This window comes from Podarcis cretensis, assembly GCF_951804945.1.
Source record: "Podarcis cretensis genome assembly, chromosome: 2".
Taxonomy (NCBI): Eukaryota; Metazoa; Chordata; class Lepidosauria; order Squamata; family Lacertidae; genus Podarcis; species Podarcis cretensis.
In genome coordinates, this window is record NC_137171.1 from 15,075,967 (window position 1) to 15,094,913 (window position 18,947).

The following is an 18,947-nucleotide window of genomic DNA, read 5'->3' on the forward strand; positions in this document are numbered from 1 at the left end:
ATCACCTTATTCCTTTCCCTCTTCCATTTCTGCCACTCCAGACAAAATTACCACCATTAATGGCTCTCCAAATCTGCAGGCTGAAGTAACCCTGCACTCCTTATATCATTGTAAGTCTGACTATGGTGGATGTAATGCTGATAAAGAACTACTCAAAACGCCAGACCAAGAAAATCCAGATATGACCTTCTCTCTCCCAGCTATAAATCTGGACCAATGAGAGAAATGCATTTGTACAACTGGCTGAAGCTTTCAGTGTTACAGCATGCAAAAAGGAACAAAAATGTGATTATTGTGTCAAGTGAGAAATTAGTTGTATGAAAGCCCAGAGTAAAGGCAATACCTAAAGATATTCATTTAAATGGGCACTGATGACTACAAGAGGTTTGCTCAAATGAGCATTTGTGGTATTTGATGGCTACTAGCTTGGATGAGGACTGGTGTGGAAATAGCAGGAATGTAAACAAAATTCTTGCAATAAGCCCTGCTGTCAAGGAGCCATAGCTGTTGCCTTGGGGTAAATGCAAGCTGCTTTAACAATAAAAGCTTGCCAGTATCTACTTGTATATTTTAATACAAGTAGATACTGCAGAAAGTGCCATGTCTGAATATTCTGCAAAAGGCTACTACTTGCGCTTGGGGAAGCACAAAACAATTCTTTTCCCCTGCCCCAAATACTTACGTTAAAATATTACCCATTATTACCAACAACACAATCATATACCATATTCAGAAGTAAGATTTGCTGAACTCATGGGTCTAACTCCTAAGTACAGTGGTGCCCCGCAAGACGAATGCCTCGCAAGACGGAAAACTCGCTAGACAAAAGAGTTTTCCGTTTTGGAGGTGCTTCGCAAAACGAATTTCCTATGGGCTTGCTTCGCAAGACGAAAATGTCTTGCGAGTTCCTGCGGGGTTTTTTCCTCCCCCCCCCTTTTCTAAGCCGCTAATCCACTAAAAGCCGCTAAACCGCTAATAATGCTAATCCGTCAATGGGCTTGCTTCGCAAGACGAAGAGACTCGCGGAACGGATTCTTTTCGTCTTGCGAGGCACTACTGTAAATACATACTGGATAGCAGCAAAGTAGTACTGTCATTTTCAATCCAATTATAGTCACTATTTCATCCACATAGGAAACACTGTGGGCCTATAGTCTTATTTCCTTTTTAAAATTATTAATACAATGAAGGAAGAAACCTATTTTAAATACCGCAAATTTAGAAAAACCAGGGATAAAAACTTTTGCAGAGAAATGAGAATGGAAAGGCATTTTTGACAGGCACCATACATATGTGTTAGCCAAGGTTACTCAACAGAACATCTTTCTTCTGCAAATCCATGAAAGCTTTGTAAATGCCATGTTTTCAGAAAGGTCACAGATAAGGCACAAGAAAAAGCAGCAAATCATAGGTGTTCTTCTTACCATGGGTCAAAGCTAGCTGCTCAGTCTTGTACAGGATTAGTTATAGGCAATTCCCATATGTTGAGTGGCTGACTCCATTTCAACCTCTTCCAAGTCACAGGCATCTTCAGGAATGCCCAGATTCAGAAATTCTACAGCTCAGTGAGGTCACATAGACCAATGAGTTTAAATTAGAATTTGGTCATAAACAGACAACAATCTGAGCTCTGCAGAAATAAGGGAGAAAATCTCTTAACACCCCCTAAACCGGGGGGGGGGGCACTAAGATAACCCAGTGGAAGCTAAGCATGCTCAGTGGCCATGGAACCCTGAAAGACCACTGGTGGGGTAGGGGTGGAGACAGGTGGGAGGGGGAACACCGTAGAGTATTGCGAAGGAGAGTATTCTGAATTTTAGGTTGTAAACCATCCTAGGACCCGCTGCTGAAGAGTGGTTCAATTTAATAATAACAATAACGGAATTTTAGTTGGTAAACCACATCAGTTTTTTTAATACGAAACTGCCTATAAATTATTTTAATTCATTAGCCAGTAGCCAAATGTTGTCAGTTGAGTATCAATAAGATCTATTCCAGACAGTAATATAGATACCCATATAGCAAAGAGATGCTGTATGGCAGGCATTACTACAGGGGACACAGTGCCTTGCCCCACCCCACCTGGGACCCCCATAAAGCAAAGATGCTGCTTAAGTATTTTTGCCTGCTCTTAACATGTTTGTAAGGAATGTTATTTGCCTTTTGGGCAGGAACATGGATGTGTTTGCTTTTTAACATTGTTGAAATGTTTTGAATTTGTACTATTTTATTGTTTGTATTTGCATTATTGTCTTTGTAGGTATCTTTTGGCTGGAAGGTGGCATATAAACAGCAACATAACAGTAACATTACAATGGCCAGTTTCAGATGCGACATAAGCAAATCAGCTTAATTGACCATGATCAGGAACCAAAGAACACACCTAAGTTCCCAAATGTGATATGTGTGGGAAAAACAGCCACAAGTGCTAGTTTGGATGCAAACGTTAAGCCAATACTTCATAGTTTGCTGCCCCTGGACTGGGGAGAAATTGCTCAAGCTGCTTTCACCAACAGGGAGCTCGTGCACAAACTAATAACACTAGCTATAAACCATACTTAAGCTTAAGTCTAAGCGTGGACACTGTCATAAAGTTTCACAATCATACAAGAGGCACCTATTAGAAGGCAATATGATACCCGCGCTCCTCGATTCCTGCACCCTGGAGGCTCAGACAGCAGCATGAGAAGGCCTTAAAGAATGAATTTCCTAAGACACAGAAAAGAAGCAGGTGTTATCAGATTATTGAAGGAATAATTGCAAGCAGGACTGCTGTCCTCAGGGCAAGGACTTTAGCAAAAAGAGGAAGGGAAGGAGAAGTTCTTATCATGCAGGAACGAGATGCATTCCAGCCCATATTTGGCAAATTGACTAGCCTTGATCCTATCCCATTTCAACTTCTGGTTGTCACTGCCTTGTCATTATCGCTCCTCTCCACCATCTAATCAACTTATAATTCTCCACTGGCTCCTTCTGTACTGCATTCAAACATGCCACTATTTTCTAGGGGGGGAAAGAAAGAAACAACAAAAAAAGAGCTCAGCTGGATCAGGCCAAAGGACCAGCTAAAAATTGGTATTCCAAGCCATAATGTCTCTATTAGTGGAGGAAGAACATTGCCAGTGTAGCTAGTAGCCACTGACAGACAGCCTTATGCTTCATAAATTTATCTAATCGTCTTTTAAAGTCATCCAACCTGGCAGCCATTAGTACATCTTGTGGTAAAGAATCCCTTGACCCATGTTGCCATCCCCAACCAGTGCCTGGTTTCTCTTCTGTGCTTTCCTCAGAACTCCTGAAAGCGCACTACTTATTCCTGCTGACTCAGCCTTCCTATCTTATTTTAACACACACATACAATCTGACTTCTGCCCTCACCAAAATGGCCAGTGATTATTCTGCTGCCAAATAAAAATGATTCTACAGTACAGTACAGTACTTCTCTTTGTCCTAGAGTGCACTGCTACATTTTATATAGTTGACCTTTCTCGATAACCTTTATGCTCTTGGTTCTTGCAACTCTGTCCTGACCTTATTACTCACTCAACCTTTTCACAGAGGGAAGTTCTTCCTCAGCTTTCCTCTACTCCACTGGGGTCCATCAGAAATTTTGTTCTCTGCCCTCAGCTATTCTTTCTATTAAGGTCATTTCTCCAAAGACAATTTTGCAAAAATCCGGCCCTCCACTGTCAGCAAAAACTTTAATTCATGCACTTCTAGCTGTGGCTATAACAATCTCCTCTTTGAATGCCCATTCTCACTCTGGAAACAAATCCACCTCTCTCATTACTCAAGATTCACATGATGCCTCTCCTTACACTGACCTCCTGTTTACTCTTGTATCCAGCAAATACTCACTTGTCTATCTATACCTTTGATACGATAATCTTTATTGTCATTGTCCCATACAGGACAACAAAATTTTAAAAAATCCACACAAGACATTCAAAAACCTATGGGTGGCCTGCCCACGCTATCTTTCTGCTTTCAGGTCCTAAAACATACCTGCCTGTGATCTTTGCTCATCCATTGCCACACTCTGAAGGTACTGAATGTGTTCTGTTTCCTATATGGATTCTGCCCTTTCTCCCTATCTGTTCCCAACGCCTGCAGATTCCTCCCATAATATCTTATTAATGTTTATTCGTACTTTTCTTTCCTTTGTTTCATCATGGAACTCAAGATGGATAACACAGGGCTGTTCGTGTTTCCAAGAATCAAAATAAATGTTATTTGCATCAGCCACCAGCCAATAAAATAAAATGTACAGAAGAGAAAGGTAAAAACTTAACTATATAAAATAAATTTGGGGGATTTAGATCAAGATGCGCAAGCTTTCAGGAGCTTTAGAAATCACCAACCTAGAAACCTTCATCAAGCCTCGCCTCCCATCACCGTTCCTCAGAAGTGAATATATATGTGTGTGTTTTTCAAAAACAAGCCTTTGGCAATACTTTCTGCGGCGGGAAGGTTTCATGGAGTGGGGGGCAGAATAAATAAAATAAATGAGTAAGTAAAATATATGACACAAGTACACTTGAAGGGAGAAATTTGGAAACTTCCACATTCTCGCCCCACAATAGCTAGTTATCTTCGTAACTACGCAGATTTTTTATTATTATTAATAGATGATGATGATAATAATAATAATAATAATAATAATGCTATTTCAATTATTTACAGGACGCCCGCCCTGCTCTTTCCAACCACTTCACTCCTTTTCTGTCAGGTGTTCGCTCCACGCCAAGCGTCCTCGAAGAGCCCCGACGGCCTGGGACCAGAGAGACCCCCGCCGACCCACCCCCGTTACCTACCGGCGTCGGCGTGAGAGGAAATGCCCTTCTGCCGTCGCGGAACCGTTGTTCCCTCAGCCCGCAGAGACAGGCGCTCTCCAGTCACCCAACGGCTTCGCACAGCCGTTGGCAACCGCCTCCCAGTTTGAATCGCGCCAGCCTGACGCCTCTCCAGATCCCGATTGGCTGCGCCGTACTGGCACCGCGAAGCTGAGCGTGACGACACCGCGCACGCTCCCTGACGCGCCGCCCGTTTGGCCTATCAGCCCGGAGCGGGACGCTCGCGGCGCCGTCTTTCTCAAGGGCAAGGGCTTCTTTCCTCCCGGCCCCGCCCCGCCCCGCTCACCTCTATTAAGTGCCCACGCGGCCCAATTAGGTAGGCGGTGTTCTTGCGATAGCCGTCTCACCTCAGGCCAATTCCCACCTTCTGTAGTTCCTATTCCATTCATGCAGGACAAATCAAGCCCATGAGGCGGGAAAAGGGTAGGAGGTTAACATTAAAGGCAAGCGACAAGGAATCTCTTTCTTGTGGTTCGCATAGCACTGCTTTTATATTTGCTTCTAGTGGACATTTCTTAAATTCCTCATTGCTGAAAAGGCTGAGTTTTCTCTTCTATACTGTATTAGAGGAGGGCAGGGACGACGACCAATTCCCGCCCCCCCCACTCCTAAATTAAAAGAAAAATAGGGTTTCCCAGCTTGGACTCGTGTGCATTTAATAACTGCGGCGGGGGGGGGGCGTGGATTAACAATATTATATATATATATATATATATATATATACACACACACACACACACAGTGCTTTTTTCTGGGGGGATGCAGGGGTACACATACCCCTAAACATTTTGTGAATTTAACTGCCTCATTACCCCTAAATGTTTTTTAAGGAAAAAAGGCTCTGTGTGTGTGTGTTTCAAAATCCACATTACCTTTAGAGGGCCAGCCAAAATGTCCCCAAATAGTGAGCAAGCTCCAGAACTCTTCATCATACTGGATGTTAATCAGAATGGGGCAGGGTGGTTTAATGTTGAAGCCGCATAAACCCGGTTCACAAGTAATAGTAAGCCAAACATTTACTGTGGACACGGCACTCCTGCTGCACTGCTGTGAGCTAAGCCATTATTATTATTATTATTATTATTATTATTATATTTATATACTGCCCTTCCTCTAAAGCAGGCATGTCCAACTCCCAAGAGACTGCGATCTACTCCCACTATAAAAAAAACTGGCAGTGGTCTACCCATTGGATTGACCAAAGTTTTGGGGAGGAACAGTGGTGTAGGAAGGGGGGCGGAGGGGGCGGTCCGCCCCGGGTGGCACTCTGTGAGGGGTGACAGGATGGCCCCTGCCTCCCCCCAGCTGTAGAGTGGCCGAGGGTGCCTGCAGTCTGTATGGGCACCACTCACGTGGCGTCCATACATGCATCCATACAGGCTGCCACTTGCGCGGCAGTCTGTACAGTCGCTGTGGAAGCGGCAGCCTGTATGGCCGCCACATGCAAGCGGCAGCCCATACAGACTGCACATGTCCAGCATTCCGTTCAGACTGCGCCGCCCCGGGTGCCAGTATGGGTTCCTCCGCCACTGGGGAGGAAGACCCAAAGCATTTTTGCTTCTTGCTTTTCTTTTAATCAACCAGGGACACCCCACAATCGACTGGTAGATCGCAATTGACGGGTTGGACATGCCTGCTCTAAAGATCTCAGGGTGGTTCACAAGAAAATAATAATTTGTGGGGTATAAAAAAATAAAAGATGCCCAATTGCCTAACAATTTGAGCAACTTATAGGGATGTGGAATTCTAATACAAACTAATAGAAAATAAACTATCCATATATAGATTTTCATTTTCAAAAACAACCCATAATTATTTTTTAAAAGCAAAATATAGCACAGACAAACACACATGGTTTGGGCTTAGCATGTCATCCGAACCTGGGCTCGTGGTTGTACCCAAGGTTTGTTCTTGGGTTTAGGGCTCACAGTTTGTCTGGCAGAGACAATTCACAAGCCGGGGTTTGGATAACACACTTAGCCAGCAGCACAGCAACAGGACTGAGGAAGAGCTTCTCAGTGTGAGTTTAAAAAATGACCTATCCAAATAGTGAGATGGTTCTCATTACCCCTTTTGTTTCAATCTTCTCAACAGTGAGTCCTCATTTTGTGGCTACTCAGCACCTCATTGGGATGTGTTTGAGTTCCCACCCACCTGCAAGAGTTTTTGTACTTCTGGAACGTGTGCAGAGGAAGGCAACCAAGATGATCAAGGGTCTGGAAACCAAGCCTTATGAGAAGCAGTTGAAGGAGCTGGGTATGTTTAGCCTGGAAGAAAGCAGACTGAGAGGAGATATTATTTTTATTAGTCCACAGTTCCATGATTTAAAAAGAAAGGAAAGAAAGAAAGATGTAAGTTCCTTATCAAGAAAAGAGTGGTTATGACAGCTTTTTCCCACTCCCTACTGCTCACAGTAATGAGCTAATCATAGTCCTAGAGCTCAGTAATGTTAGTGTCTGTAAAACTGCCTGCTTTAATTTTACCTTTTGTTCTACCCATCTGCTTTCATTCATTTCTTAATCCATTGAAATTTCGAAACGTTTTGCGTAGTTGAAACTGCAGCGCGCAGTACCTCCTTACTACACACACGACCCCACGCAAACTTATGTATAGTCCCAAAATATTCCGGTTAAACATGTCTGGCATTCATTGCAGATATGCTCACAAAACACCAGGTGCATAAAAATAAATAAGGGGGATGTTAACGGCAATAATTGGTGTTTAATAGCAATAGGAGTGGGAAAAGGCTTTGTAGTAGCATAACTGGGGCAAAGATGGAATGAGTACATAGCTGTCAACTTACAGATTTGAAAATAAGGGACCAGCAGCCTCGAAAATAAGGGATCAGCAGCCAAAATAAGGGATTTTGCTATTGTAAAGAGTTACATACATTGGTAGGATTGACAGATGCTGTCAATCCGGCATGAGGCGGTTGCGCGGCTGAAGCGCCGCCCTTCTATGTCCCTCCCCATCCCCTCCTCTTCCTGCTCCCTCAGGCCGCCTCCTCAGCTGTCACCATCGCTGCCGCCTCCGGGCTCGCGGGCAGCGTGGGCGAGAGTCTCGCTCCCTCCCCCCCCCTCTCGGGTGGGGAACTCCTCGCGCCAGGATGACGGCGCCAACGCGCGCCCTCTCTCGCGGCGGAGGACACCGAGCCGCTGCTTCCCTCCTGAGCTGGGTGACCTGGGAAATTTAAGGGACATCATCAATAAGGGACAGCAGCGGGACACGGTGCTGGGATAAGGGAGTTTCCCGCCAAATAAGGGACAGTTGACAGCTATGAATGAGTATATACCCAAGATTTATAATGGGCACGCCCCCCCCCATGACACATGGATGGGGTCACATTGCCAATGACAAGCAGTACACTCCAACTGAGAAGAAAAGAGGGGCCTGAAATTTGCACCCAACCCTTGGGCCTTTTCTTACGAAGGTACTACACGGACAGGGTCAGGGATGCAAACATTCTTTGTCTCGTATAGGAATTATTACAATAATATTATATATGTAGTACAATAATATTATATTACATATGTTTTCAGAGTTGTAGGTAGAAGTCCAGACATAACGGTTGCTTAGGAAAACTTAGTGAGTGCAATAGGCCAAGCGGTTTTGGTAGGGGAAGGAATCAGAGGCAAATGGCATTGGTAAGCATTTTGTGATATACCAACAGCACCCTGCAGGGGTTTTGTACCGTAGCCTCTGAGCTGAATTAAGGTGCTTCCCGATGGAGGTTTATTATGGAATTGGTGCTGCTCTTGCACACGTTTTTGCACCATCTGCAGGAGGCTGTCGTCATCAAAATGCGAGCCTCTGCTTTTTACATTATATCCGGATTTTCTCTTACCCTGGAAAATCCATTAAGTGAACATAATCCTTTATGCATCTGCAGTGGAAACTTGTTAGCACTTTTATTTTATTTTGGGGGGTGAACAGTTTGCCATGTGTGTCATTTGTATGCACACGGTGCAATTTCAGGTGAGAGGAGCCATTCATTCAAAGCCTCAACGCATGCAGAGTACATACTCTGGAACTTTATATGGGTCTTGTGCAAGTTCTCTGTATGATAATTTCAGTATCTTAAAAATATAAATCAGTATTGCAAAAGAACTCTGTATTAGTATTAAAAAGCAAATGGAAATGGATGTTGCTTCCCTCTCCCCCACCCCCAAAGCATGTCTCCATTGGACCTGTTGTGAAACTTCATAACTAAGGACAGCTAACATTTGCTGACCTTAAATATTATTATTATTATACTTTATGTAGGATTTTTTTAATGTTAAATGTGTATAAATACCTATGCATCTGCTCCGAGTAGGAAGAGGTTTTTTATTTTATACACACACACACACATACTACCATCAGGGCATTTCAAAGAATAAAATACAAGCTAGAAACAAGTACTGTAAATAATTAAAACAAAACAGCAAAACAATGCCCCCCCTTTCCACAGACACATTTAAAAAATGTAGAATCTTAATACAGTGGTACTTCAGGTTACATACGCTTCAGGTTACAGACACTTGAGGTTACAGATTCCGCTAACTCAGAAATAGTGCTTCAGGTTAAGAACTTTGCTTCAAGATGAGAACAGAAATCGTGCTCCAGCGGCGCGGCGGCAGCAGGAAGCCCCATCAGCTAAAGTGGTGCTTCAGGTTAAAAACAGTTTCAGGTTAAGTACGGACCTCCGGAACGAATTAAGTACTTAACCCGAGGTACCACTGTAAGCCCAAGGCCTGGTTGAAGAGGAACATTTTTGCTTGGCGCCTAAAAATACATAAAGAAGGCACCAGATGAACCTCCCTGGGGAGAGCATTCCACAAACGGAGCCACTACAGAAAAGGCCCGTTTTTGTGTTGCCACCCTCCGGAGGAGACACACAGCGAAGGGCCTCAGAGGATGAATGCAGAGTTGGGGAAGGTTTATACAGGGAGAGCCAGTCCTTGTGTTATTGCGTGGACAGGCGGAGTCCCCAGATCCCGCGCGGTCCCCCCCCCGTCATGTGGAATAACGACTCAAGACAACGTGCTAGGGGATTAAATTGGCCACAACTTTATTAAATTTCAAATGTGGGTAGACCTTGGCTCAGGCATTGGCCGTTCTCCCTCCCCAGTCCCCAGCCGGGGACCTAGGGAGCATCAGGGTTATCCAGTGTGTGTGGGGGGGGGGATGGGCCGGCTCTGGAGAACATATGTTCAAGCAGAGATAGCCGCCCCCGTTACGCCGCCGCCGCAGGGGAGAGCAATGACGACCTTTCGGCGTACGGTCAAAGCCTCCCTTCAGAAACCCCTTTAACGGGGAACCCTGGTATCGCAGCTGCAAAGAGGAAGATGGACTAAAGGATTCCGCCCAAGGCCTGATACCACCAAAGTTGTGACGTTTTGCTACGGGAAAGGTGAAACCTGCCAATGCAGGGAAATTCCTTTCCGGCCCTTTAACAGCGACCTTAACGTAGCAGCGCCCGCATACCTGTGAAGAAAAGTTAACCTGCAAAATAAGACATTAACTGAGGGTGGGTAGGGTGGGAGAAGCTCTGGAGCCGTGAGGATTCCCAGGTAAGATCCTCCCTTTATTGTGTGGGCAGGTAATCCCTCCCCTACCTGGCCTGGTCTCCTTGGCAACGCTTCCCCCAGGTGGGATTGGACAACTGACTGAGGTAGGCGGAGACCTCCAGGTATCCCACCTGAGGGAAGGCAAAGCCAAGCCTATGCTGTTGGAGCCGCTCCAGATCTAGGGGCTGCACGCGTCCACGCAAAGGGCGCCCCCCGTTTTAGGCGGGGAGCGGTCATTGCGGTCCTGAGCCTTTTAAGGCATTATAGGTCAAAACCAACACTTTGAATTGGGCCCAGTAGCTAATTGGGTAGTAGAGGCTGGGGGAAGTTCTAGAACACACAGCACCGAAACATGTCACAAAGGACTGAGATATGGGTGAGAATCAGTGGTATAGCTATGAGAAACATTAGATTTAATCTGCATACACAGTAAAGTCAGATCCAGATGACACATTTGTGAGATAGCACCACCATCTGAAACAACCCTAACTATAGAACAATGAGAAATTCAAATTCTGCAGCAGTACCATTAAAGGAACACAAGCATTCTTCATCCACCCCAAAGTAGCAACTCATGCTTTGCATATGTATTTTACTTCCTTACCTATCACATGTGTATGATCAGGCACATGTAACAGGTAAACCAATGAGAAATTGGCCAATGAGAACCTAGAAATAACTCTGGCCCTGGAGCTGCGGGGCATTGGAACCATTTATTTTGCCCATTGTGTTCAAGGCTAATCATTGCTACTAGAAATTGGACCGTTAAAGCTTATTTCAGCAGTTGCTCTGGTTTCTTGCACGATGCTATAAGGAGAACACCCCAATAAGCATGTCACAAAACAGCAATATAAAAGAAAGCACTGTGGGTTTGCATTAAATCCAGAAAGCCATCTTGTTCCCGAATAGAAAAAAGCAAGGATTGAATAGATCCTAGTTCTATTTTAAGTTTCACTACTAGTGCTTTTGCCCTGTAGCCCTCATTGTAGAGAATCTCCAGGTCTGTGTCATGACGTCAGAGATGACAATTGATGGAGATTGGTGTCAAGGCCACTTTTCTCTATTGCATCTTTCTAGCCTAGTACAATCACTGAAGAGTTGGGGGGGCGGGGCGGGAATTGTATTGTGATAGCATGCCATCAATATTCCAGCCACGCTCTTTGTCAGGCCTTCCAGGGTAAAAGATAGGATGAAGACTGAATGATGGAAAACAAGTTTCCACCATCCTTTCAATGTAGGGAGATGGGGGGGGGGGTGCTGAGCGGATAAAGTACCGTATTTTTTGCTCTGTATGACACTTTTTCCCTCCTAAAAAGTAAGGGGAAATGTGTGTGCGTCTTATGCAGCGAATGGAGGCTGTGCGGCTAAGCCAGAAGCCAGAACAGGGAGAGGGAGTGCTGCGCAGCGCTCCAGCTCGCTGTTCTAGCTTCGGGCTTAGCTGCGCAAACCCTCCGCAAACCCTGTCCCAGAAGCCTCCGCAGGGCACAGGGATGAAGGCTCCCCGTGCCCTGCGGAGACTGCGCAAAGCTAGACCAGCTAGAGGGAGCGCTGCGCTCCCTCTAGCTATTCTGGCTTTTGGATAGCCCCTGCGAAGCCTCCATAGGCCAGCGAGATGAAGGCTCCCCGCTGTCCTGCGGAGGCTTCGCGCGGCTCTTGTGGGAAGTGGGGGGAAGGGACAGAGCACGCGACTCTGTCCCTTCCCCCACCTCCCAGAAAAGCCCCCAAGAGCCGCGCTCCCTTTAAAGAGTGTGCGGTTGTTGCGGGAGATGGGGGAAGGTACAGAGGGCAGTTTACCCGCGCGCAGCCTCTTCAGGGCTGGGGGAGCCTTCACCCCGCTGCCCGGGAGAGGCTTCAGCGGCTATCCCAGAAGCCAGAACAGCAAGAGGATATCCCAGATCCCTCTTGCTGTTCTGGCTTCTGGGATTCAGATTTTTTTTTTCTTGTTTCCTCCCCCCCCAAAAAAAAAACTAGGTGCGTCTTATCGTCTGGTGCATCCTATAGAGCGAAAAATACGGGTAGGCATTCTTCGCAACAAAGCATTTCCCCAGCTCCACTTTACCTACATACTCCACAATCCTTGGGTTGCAAGTTTAGGATAGCCAAGTATCTGCTGTCCATATGAATGTGACCTTCCTGTTGCAACACAATGTTATCTGGATTGCACCACTATTTTTCTCCAGAGCCTTGAGATATGTTTTGCACTTTTTAACTAAGCTCATATATGCAAGTGTCTTACGGAGCAGGAAAATAGAAACAGAGCAGTGAGCTTTGAGGGCAGGATTCTAAAATATATGCTGGCGCTTAAATTATGAGTTGGCAGAACAACACTGAGGCGGATTGTGGAGGGTGCTCAAGTGCTCTAGCACATACAACCCGCATGAAGATTGCATCCAGGAGTTAGCATAAAGGAAGACGCTTATTTACACGCCATACAGGGCTTGGGAGGAGCAGAAGTCACAGCATGAAGCAGGATGTATTTGAACAAGCAATGAAATGTGTTGTAGCAGTCAGTCCTCCATCAGCAGCAGCCTGAAATGTGCAGTCTAGGTGTGAGTGCAAGATGTAAGGCTAAAGACATTGTGCAAAACCACAGTCACCTAGCAGTGGGAATCTTAAACTAAGTTAATATTAATCTACAAAGATGAATGTACAAGACAGACAAGCCCCACTGCCAAATGAGGCCCCAGGGCTTGCTCAAACCTTTAATTATTTTTTTAAGGAGGTTTATTACTTTTAACTCCACCTTTCTACAGATTCCCAGGGAAGCTAACGAAAAGTTACAATGCCAATAAAAATGAAATCTCGTAAGACTGACAAATACTGGCCTGCATATAATTACTCAAAACTGGCAATCACATGGGTCTTAAGACAGAAAGAAACTAAGAACTTGCTGGATGAGGCTAATGGTACATTTGACTGGCATTCCGTTCTCACAGAGACCAACCAGGGTTATGACTCATTTAGTTACAGTATAAGCTAAACAAGCTTATATTAATTTAAAAAATTTAAAGGAAAAAAACAGGATGTACATTTCCAAAATATAAGATAAAAAACAAATAAAATAAAACCTACATACAGCAACAGTGTTTTGTGTTGTGTAGGCTCCTATGATGTAAGTAATGGGCCCCGCCTGCTAGCCTGCTCCCTAAAATATTACTGGTTTGCTCATTTCTGTATATAGGGTGCCTACATTCTGCATGTGCATATGGCTTTAGATACCTATTAGGTCCATAAATTACCATATAGCATACATTAAACACAGAAAACGGACAATTTGTTGCAGACAAAGGACAGCTGGACATATAAAGGGCCCCATTCCCTTCAGTAGCTTAGGGCATCATCAAACCTAAATCTGGCCCTGGCCAGGATAGCCCTTTCTTTAGCTCAGCTGATTTGAGTGTGGTGCTAATAATGCCACGGTTGCAGGTTCGATCCCCGTATATAGGACAGCTGCATATTCCTGCATTTCAGGGGGTTGGACTAGATGATCCTTGGGGTCCCTTCCAACTATCGAATTCTATGTTTCTCTGCTTCTTATTAGCTGCCTGCAAGTGTTGTCCTCCAAGCCACCATCATCCTGTGAAGGAAGAGATCAAGGCATGCCTGATGACACAATCCTAGAGGGCCTGTACCTCCCGAACCACCCATATTTTGAGAGCCTGCTCTGTACTTACAGGCTGTGTCCCTACCCTATGATTTAGAACCCTGGATCGCGCAGTTTTGAAAGATAGCAACTAGGGAGAACAGTGCTGAGCTAATGACCTAATTAAACAAACGAATGCGGCACAAAAATGGAAGCAAGAAAGAATTACCGATGAAAGAAGAATGGCAAATGAAATTAATGGACTATGCAGAATTAGATAAACTAACAGGAAGGATTTGAAACTGTGGGCTCAGAGATTCTTAGAGGACTGGAGTAAATATTTGAACTATTTGAAAAGCAATTGTAATAAACAGGTTACGCTAGTAGGACTGCAAGGAGTTCTGTAAGGAGGATTTTGTGAAATATTGCAAGGAAGACTTTGAAAAGAATGATTAGTTAAGGGGAATTAAAAGTAATAGAGAAATTAAGAAATGTAGAACAAGTGATAAAGAACGGAAAATCAGAGGTTGTTGACGGAAGTCTAAAATATTGTATAAGAAGTTATGTTAAATGAATGTTGGAACTGATATGTTAAAAAATCTATCTATCTATCTATCATCTATATATCTATCTATCTACAGTGGTACCTTGGGTTGCATACGCTTCAGGTTACATACACTTCAGGTTACAGACTCCGCTAACCCAGAAATATTACCTCAGGATAAGAACTTTGCTTCAGGATGAGAACAGAAATCGTGCAGCGGCGGCACAGCGGCAGCAGTAGACCCCATTAGCTAAAGTAGTGCTTCAGTTTCAGGTTAAGAACAGACCTCCAGAACGAATTAAGTTCTTAACCCGAGGTACCACTGTATAACAAATGAATGCATCCATCTATGACTCAAAGTAACGATGGCCAATGCAGTTTAAATACGCCTTCCGATTGCCTAGGGCAGAAAGTGGGCAACTATTTCTCTATCATTGGACTGCTGTGTGAGTAATAAATGTATTTTAAAAGCCCCTGAAATCTACAGAGTTTTTCTCGTCGTGAAATTTCAGCCCTGGGAGCTGGCATCGTTGCGCTGAGCAGGTTCAGAACCACTAGTATCAGCATCTACGCTTTGCGGAGGGATTTGATCTTGAGGATTCACAGAGTGAAGAGAGATGTAAAAAAGTTGTTGCTGCTGCTTTAGAGAGAGTTCAGAGCACACACGCACCCAGTCATGGGTTGAGCCCACTTTTTGGAGTAAGTACACATTTAGCAACTCAGGCTGCCTTGACTTCCCCTTTTCTCTCATGCTCAGGGCGGAAAATATAACTGGCTGTCAGCCTTTTCTTAAAAACAAAAAAATAACAACAACAACAACTTCACAATCAGACCAAGAAATGTTGGTGCCTAAGGCAGAAAAGCCACATGGTATCTCCCACCCAAGGTAGAGAATGTAATAATAAACTAAATAATTGACAGCTGGCTGTGCTTGAATGGTACCTCACTATTGCTGTAGCCTCAGGCATCCTGCATCCTCCAGCCTAATGGCAGGGTCCAGCCTTGACATTACTAGTGCAAATACCTCATTAAAATATAACAGCATGCATTTCTTCAAACTTCACGCGTTTCAAAAAAAAGGCTTAATTTTTTTTAAAAAAAAGATCTCTGAAGCTTCTTTTGTTTAGTACTGCAGTTTAACTCAAATGAATATCTGAGCGCCTTTGCAGTGCGGTTTTCAAATACAGTGGTACCTTGGTTCTCAAACTTAATCCGTTCCGGAAGTCCGTTCCAAAACCCAGGTGCTCTTTCCCAGAGGAAGCAATGCTAAACGGATTAATCCGTTCCAGACTTTTAAAAACAACCCCTAAAAAAGCAATTTAACATGAATTTTACTATCTAACGAGCCCGTTGATGCATAAAATGAAAGCAATAATCAATGTACTGTACTATAAAATAAATAAGACGGCATTGTAGAGGATAAAAATTAAAATTATTTTCCCCCCTTACCTGCACTGATGATAGTCATTGTTTGTATGTGGGGCTCTTATCCATTTCCACAGTCACACAGTCAATCAGTAGCTGAACTAGGTTCCACACAGTCACAAAAACAAATTAACCAAAAATGCCACAAAAATGCAAAATAAATAGCAAAAACAAAAGCACCAAACTTAATCCATTCCAGAAGTCCATTTGACTTCTGAAATGTTCAAAAACCAAGGCGCAGCTTCTGACTGATGCAAGCGCCCTGGAAAAAATAGCCGACAGCCGAATCGGACGTTTGGCTTCCAAAAAACCTTCGAAAACCGGAACACTTACTTCCGGATTTTTGGCGCTTGGGAAACAAAGTGTTTGAGTACCGAGGCGTTTGAGAACCAAGCTACCACTGTATGCACGATAGCAGTTGTTACAGTACATATTGCTTTGTGATTTGTGTTCTGTTTTATTGAATTTGTATGTAGCCATTTTACTGTATTTTTAATTATATATATAATATATATATATATATATATATATACACACACACACACACACACACACACACACACACAGTGGAGGGATGCGGGTGGCGCTGTGGGTTAAACCACAGAGCCTAGGACTTGCCGATCAGAAGGTTGGCGGTTTGAATCCCCGCGACAGGGTGAGCTCCCGTTGTTCGGTCCCTGCTCCTGCCAACCTAGCAGTTCAAAAGCACGTCAAAGTGCAAGTAGATAAATAGGTACCGCTCCGGTGGGAAGGTAAACGGCATTTCCGTGTGCTGCTCTGGTTCTCCAGAAGCGGCTTAGTCATGCTGGCCACATGACCCGGAAGCTGTACGCCGGCTCCCTCAGCCAGTAAAGCGAGATGAGCGCCGCAACCCCAGAGTCGGTCACGACTGGACCTAATGGTCAGGGGTTCCTTTACCCTTTACCTTATGTACAGTGGTACCTCGGGTTAAGTACTTAATTCGTTCCGGAGGTCTGTTCTTAACCTGAAACTGTTATTAACCTGAAGCACCACTTTAGCTAATGGGGCCTCCTGCTGCTGCTGCGCTGCCGGAGCACGATTTCTGTTCTTATCCTGAAGCAAAATTCTTAACCCGAAGCACTATTTCTGGGTTAGCGGAGTCTGTAACCTGAAGCGTATGTAACCTGAAGCGTATGTAACTCAAGGTACCACTGTACTGCTGCTAAAGGACACGCCTTTATATTCTTTGGCTTTAGAGGAATGTCCGAAACATGTGCAAAGAACCTAAGCGTCCCTAATCATTACTTGGACAGAACGAGGAAAATGCCACGTGGAACAAATAGCCCCAGCAAAACTGATTGATTAATCCAGGTTAAAAAGGATTAGAATAGACAGACTGGCAGACATTTAGATTAGGACAGAGTGGATTAGCGCCATGTTGCAGATGGGAGCTGTCAGAGCGACAGGGAGAGAGATATGGATAAAGCCACTTGCGAAAGGTCAGTCAGCCAATCTGTTGGTTAGTCCAAAACTCCACGCTTTTACAGGCATTGCGGGGGTGGGTATTTAGGTAACGTTTATGATTTCCCTCCTCTGCGGTATTGGCACTCCTTGCCAACACTTTAAACCAGAAATAAAAATGCAAATACCTCTTTGTAGTTTGTAAAGGAAACAGCTTGATTAGTTTATGGGTTTTTCTTTATGGACACATTCTACGTCTTTGTCTTAAAAGCAACTTTATTGGGAGAAAACTAATTAGAAAGGGACACAGACTAAGTCAACAACTGAGACACAGAAGCTCAAAGCTCGGGGGGGCTTTTCGAAAGAGGGTGAGGGGAGAGAGAAGGAAAATGAGGAAACAGCTGGATAATCTGATGCATTATTTTCCATCACTATATACTGTTATTTTATCCACTCAATAAAACTGCTCCCTGGGAACCCTTTAGAATGTAAATGAAACCATTTATTAAAGAGATGCACTTCAGAAGAAAGATCCTCCTGGGGTTTCCTTTTCCCTGCCCCACCCCCTTTGATTTGGGTGGGGCACAATTTTGAATAAATGCCCCATCCAATCCATTCTTGAATCCCAAATCTAGGGCTCCCTCCTCTGTTTAGGGGTTCCCGTCAGAGACGTGGAACAGTCTCAGTGAGTACAATGCTAATAAAACAAACACATTCCAAGAAATACTCCAAGAAGGCTCACATAACCGTAAAATGAGGATGTGTTTTAATCTCTTAAGTCTGGAGCACAAATTGAAGGATAGACATTGCCAACCATAAAGGGGAGAGAAACGCTTGAATGACTTATGTCAAGTCGTTTGCATGTGGAGACCCCACAGCCACCCCCTCGTTGGAAATAACTCACACCAGGACACAGATACTAGGTTGATGTTATTGGGCAAATTTTGGCCACAACTTTATTGGAATTACAGAATGTGAACGGTATTGGGTTAGGCAATGATTGGACCTGACTATATCTGACTCCTGCCCATTGTGCAGGAAGTCCGGTAAGGGTAAGCCACCGGTAGGGGGAGCCCTGTAGATGCGAACCAACTCAAGCTCCCCCTGGTGTTCCCGTCGGGGTTGTGTCAAGGCCCTAGCCCCCAGCCGGGCTTCAGACTAGATCAACACCCCCGGATTCCTTTAACGGAATACCCTTAAGCATGGAGGGGCAGGTGATGGCCACACCTCCCCTCCCCCACACAAGGTCAAACAATGCCTAACCGCAACCCTAACAAAGTTGTGACGATTCCTACGAGGTAGGCAAAAACCAAGTGGCCAGTGCCAGTTTGCCAAGTGGAAAAAATCCTACCAGGCCCCTCGGACAACCAAGGCGACCTACCGAGGTCCATAGCAAGTCCATTGCCTAACCTGCAAAATAGGGAGGGAGGGCGGGTGATTGAGGAAGCGAGCCAAAGTGGAAGTCCTCTGGCTCGCTCCTCAGTTTAAACGGCCCCAGCCACACACACCCAGCCAGCGGATGGGCAGGCTGGGCTCTGATGTGGCCAGGATCCCCCAGGCAACGGGGGACA

At 44.7% G+C, this 18,947-nt stretch overlaps 1 protein-coding gene and 2 long non-coding RNA genes across 7 annotated transcripts in view; 1 reads left to right on the forward strand and 2 right to left on the reverse strand.

Moving 5' to 3' along the window:
- Nucleotides 1–18,947, reverse strand: part of LOC307210505 — a 349,261-nt gene that overhangs the window by 314,913 nt on the left and 15,401 nt on the right. The window lies entirely within an intron of this gene.
- Nucleotides 1–18,947, reverse strand: part of RACGAP1 (Rac GTPase activating protein 1) — a 65,686-nt gene that overhangs the window by 27,898 nt on the left and 18,841 nt on the right. The window contains exon 1 of one of the 3 annotated variants that reach the window (XM_079966374.1): nucleotides 4,815–4,970. The exons of 1 other annotated variant lie outside the window; for it this stretch is intronic. Coding sequence is in view for 1 of the 2 variants with exons in the window: in XM_079966373.1 (XP_079822499.1) it covers nucleotides 1,425–1,427 (3 nt within the window). In the remaining variant the exon portion in view is untranslated. Of the gene's footprint in view, nucleotides 1–1,424; nucleotides 1,573–4,814; nucleotides 4,971–18,947 lie in introns of those variants that run through there. One more of the 3 variants, XM_079966373.1, reaches the window with a different exon arrangement.
- Nucleotides 5,181–16,455, forward strand: LOC307210507. Of its 3 annotated transcripts, none has more exons than XR_013836037.1 (3): nucleotides 5,181–5,296; nucleotides 6,948–7,204; nucleotides 13,944–16,455. It is a non-coding gene; the product is annotated as an uncharacterized lncRNA (long non-coding RNA). The 3 variants fall into 3 exon arrangements; XR_013836038.1 differs by having other exon boundaries at nucleotides 6,948–7,109; XR_013836039.1 differs by having other exon boundaries at nucleotides 5,182–5,276.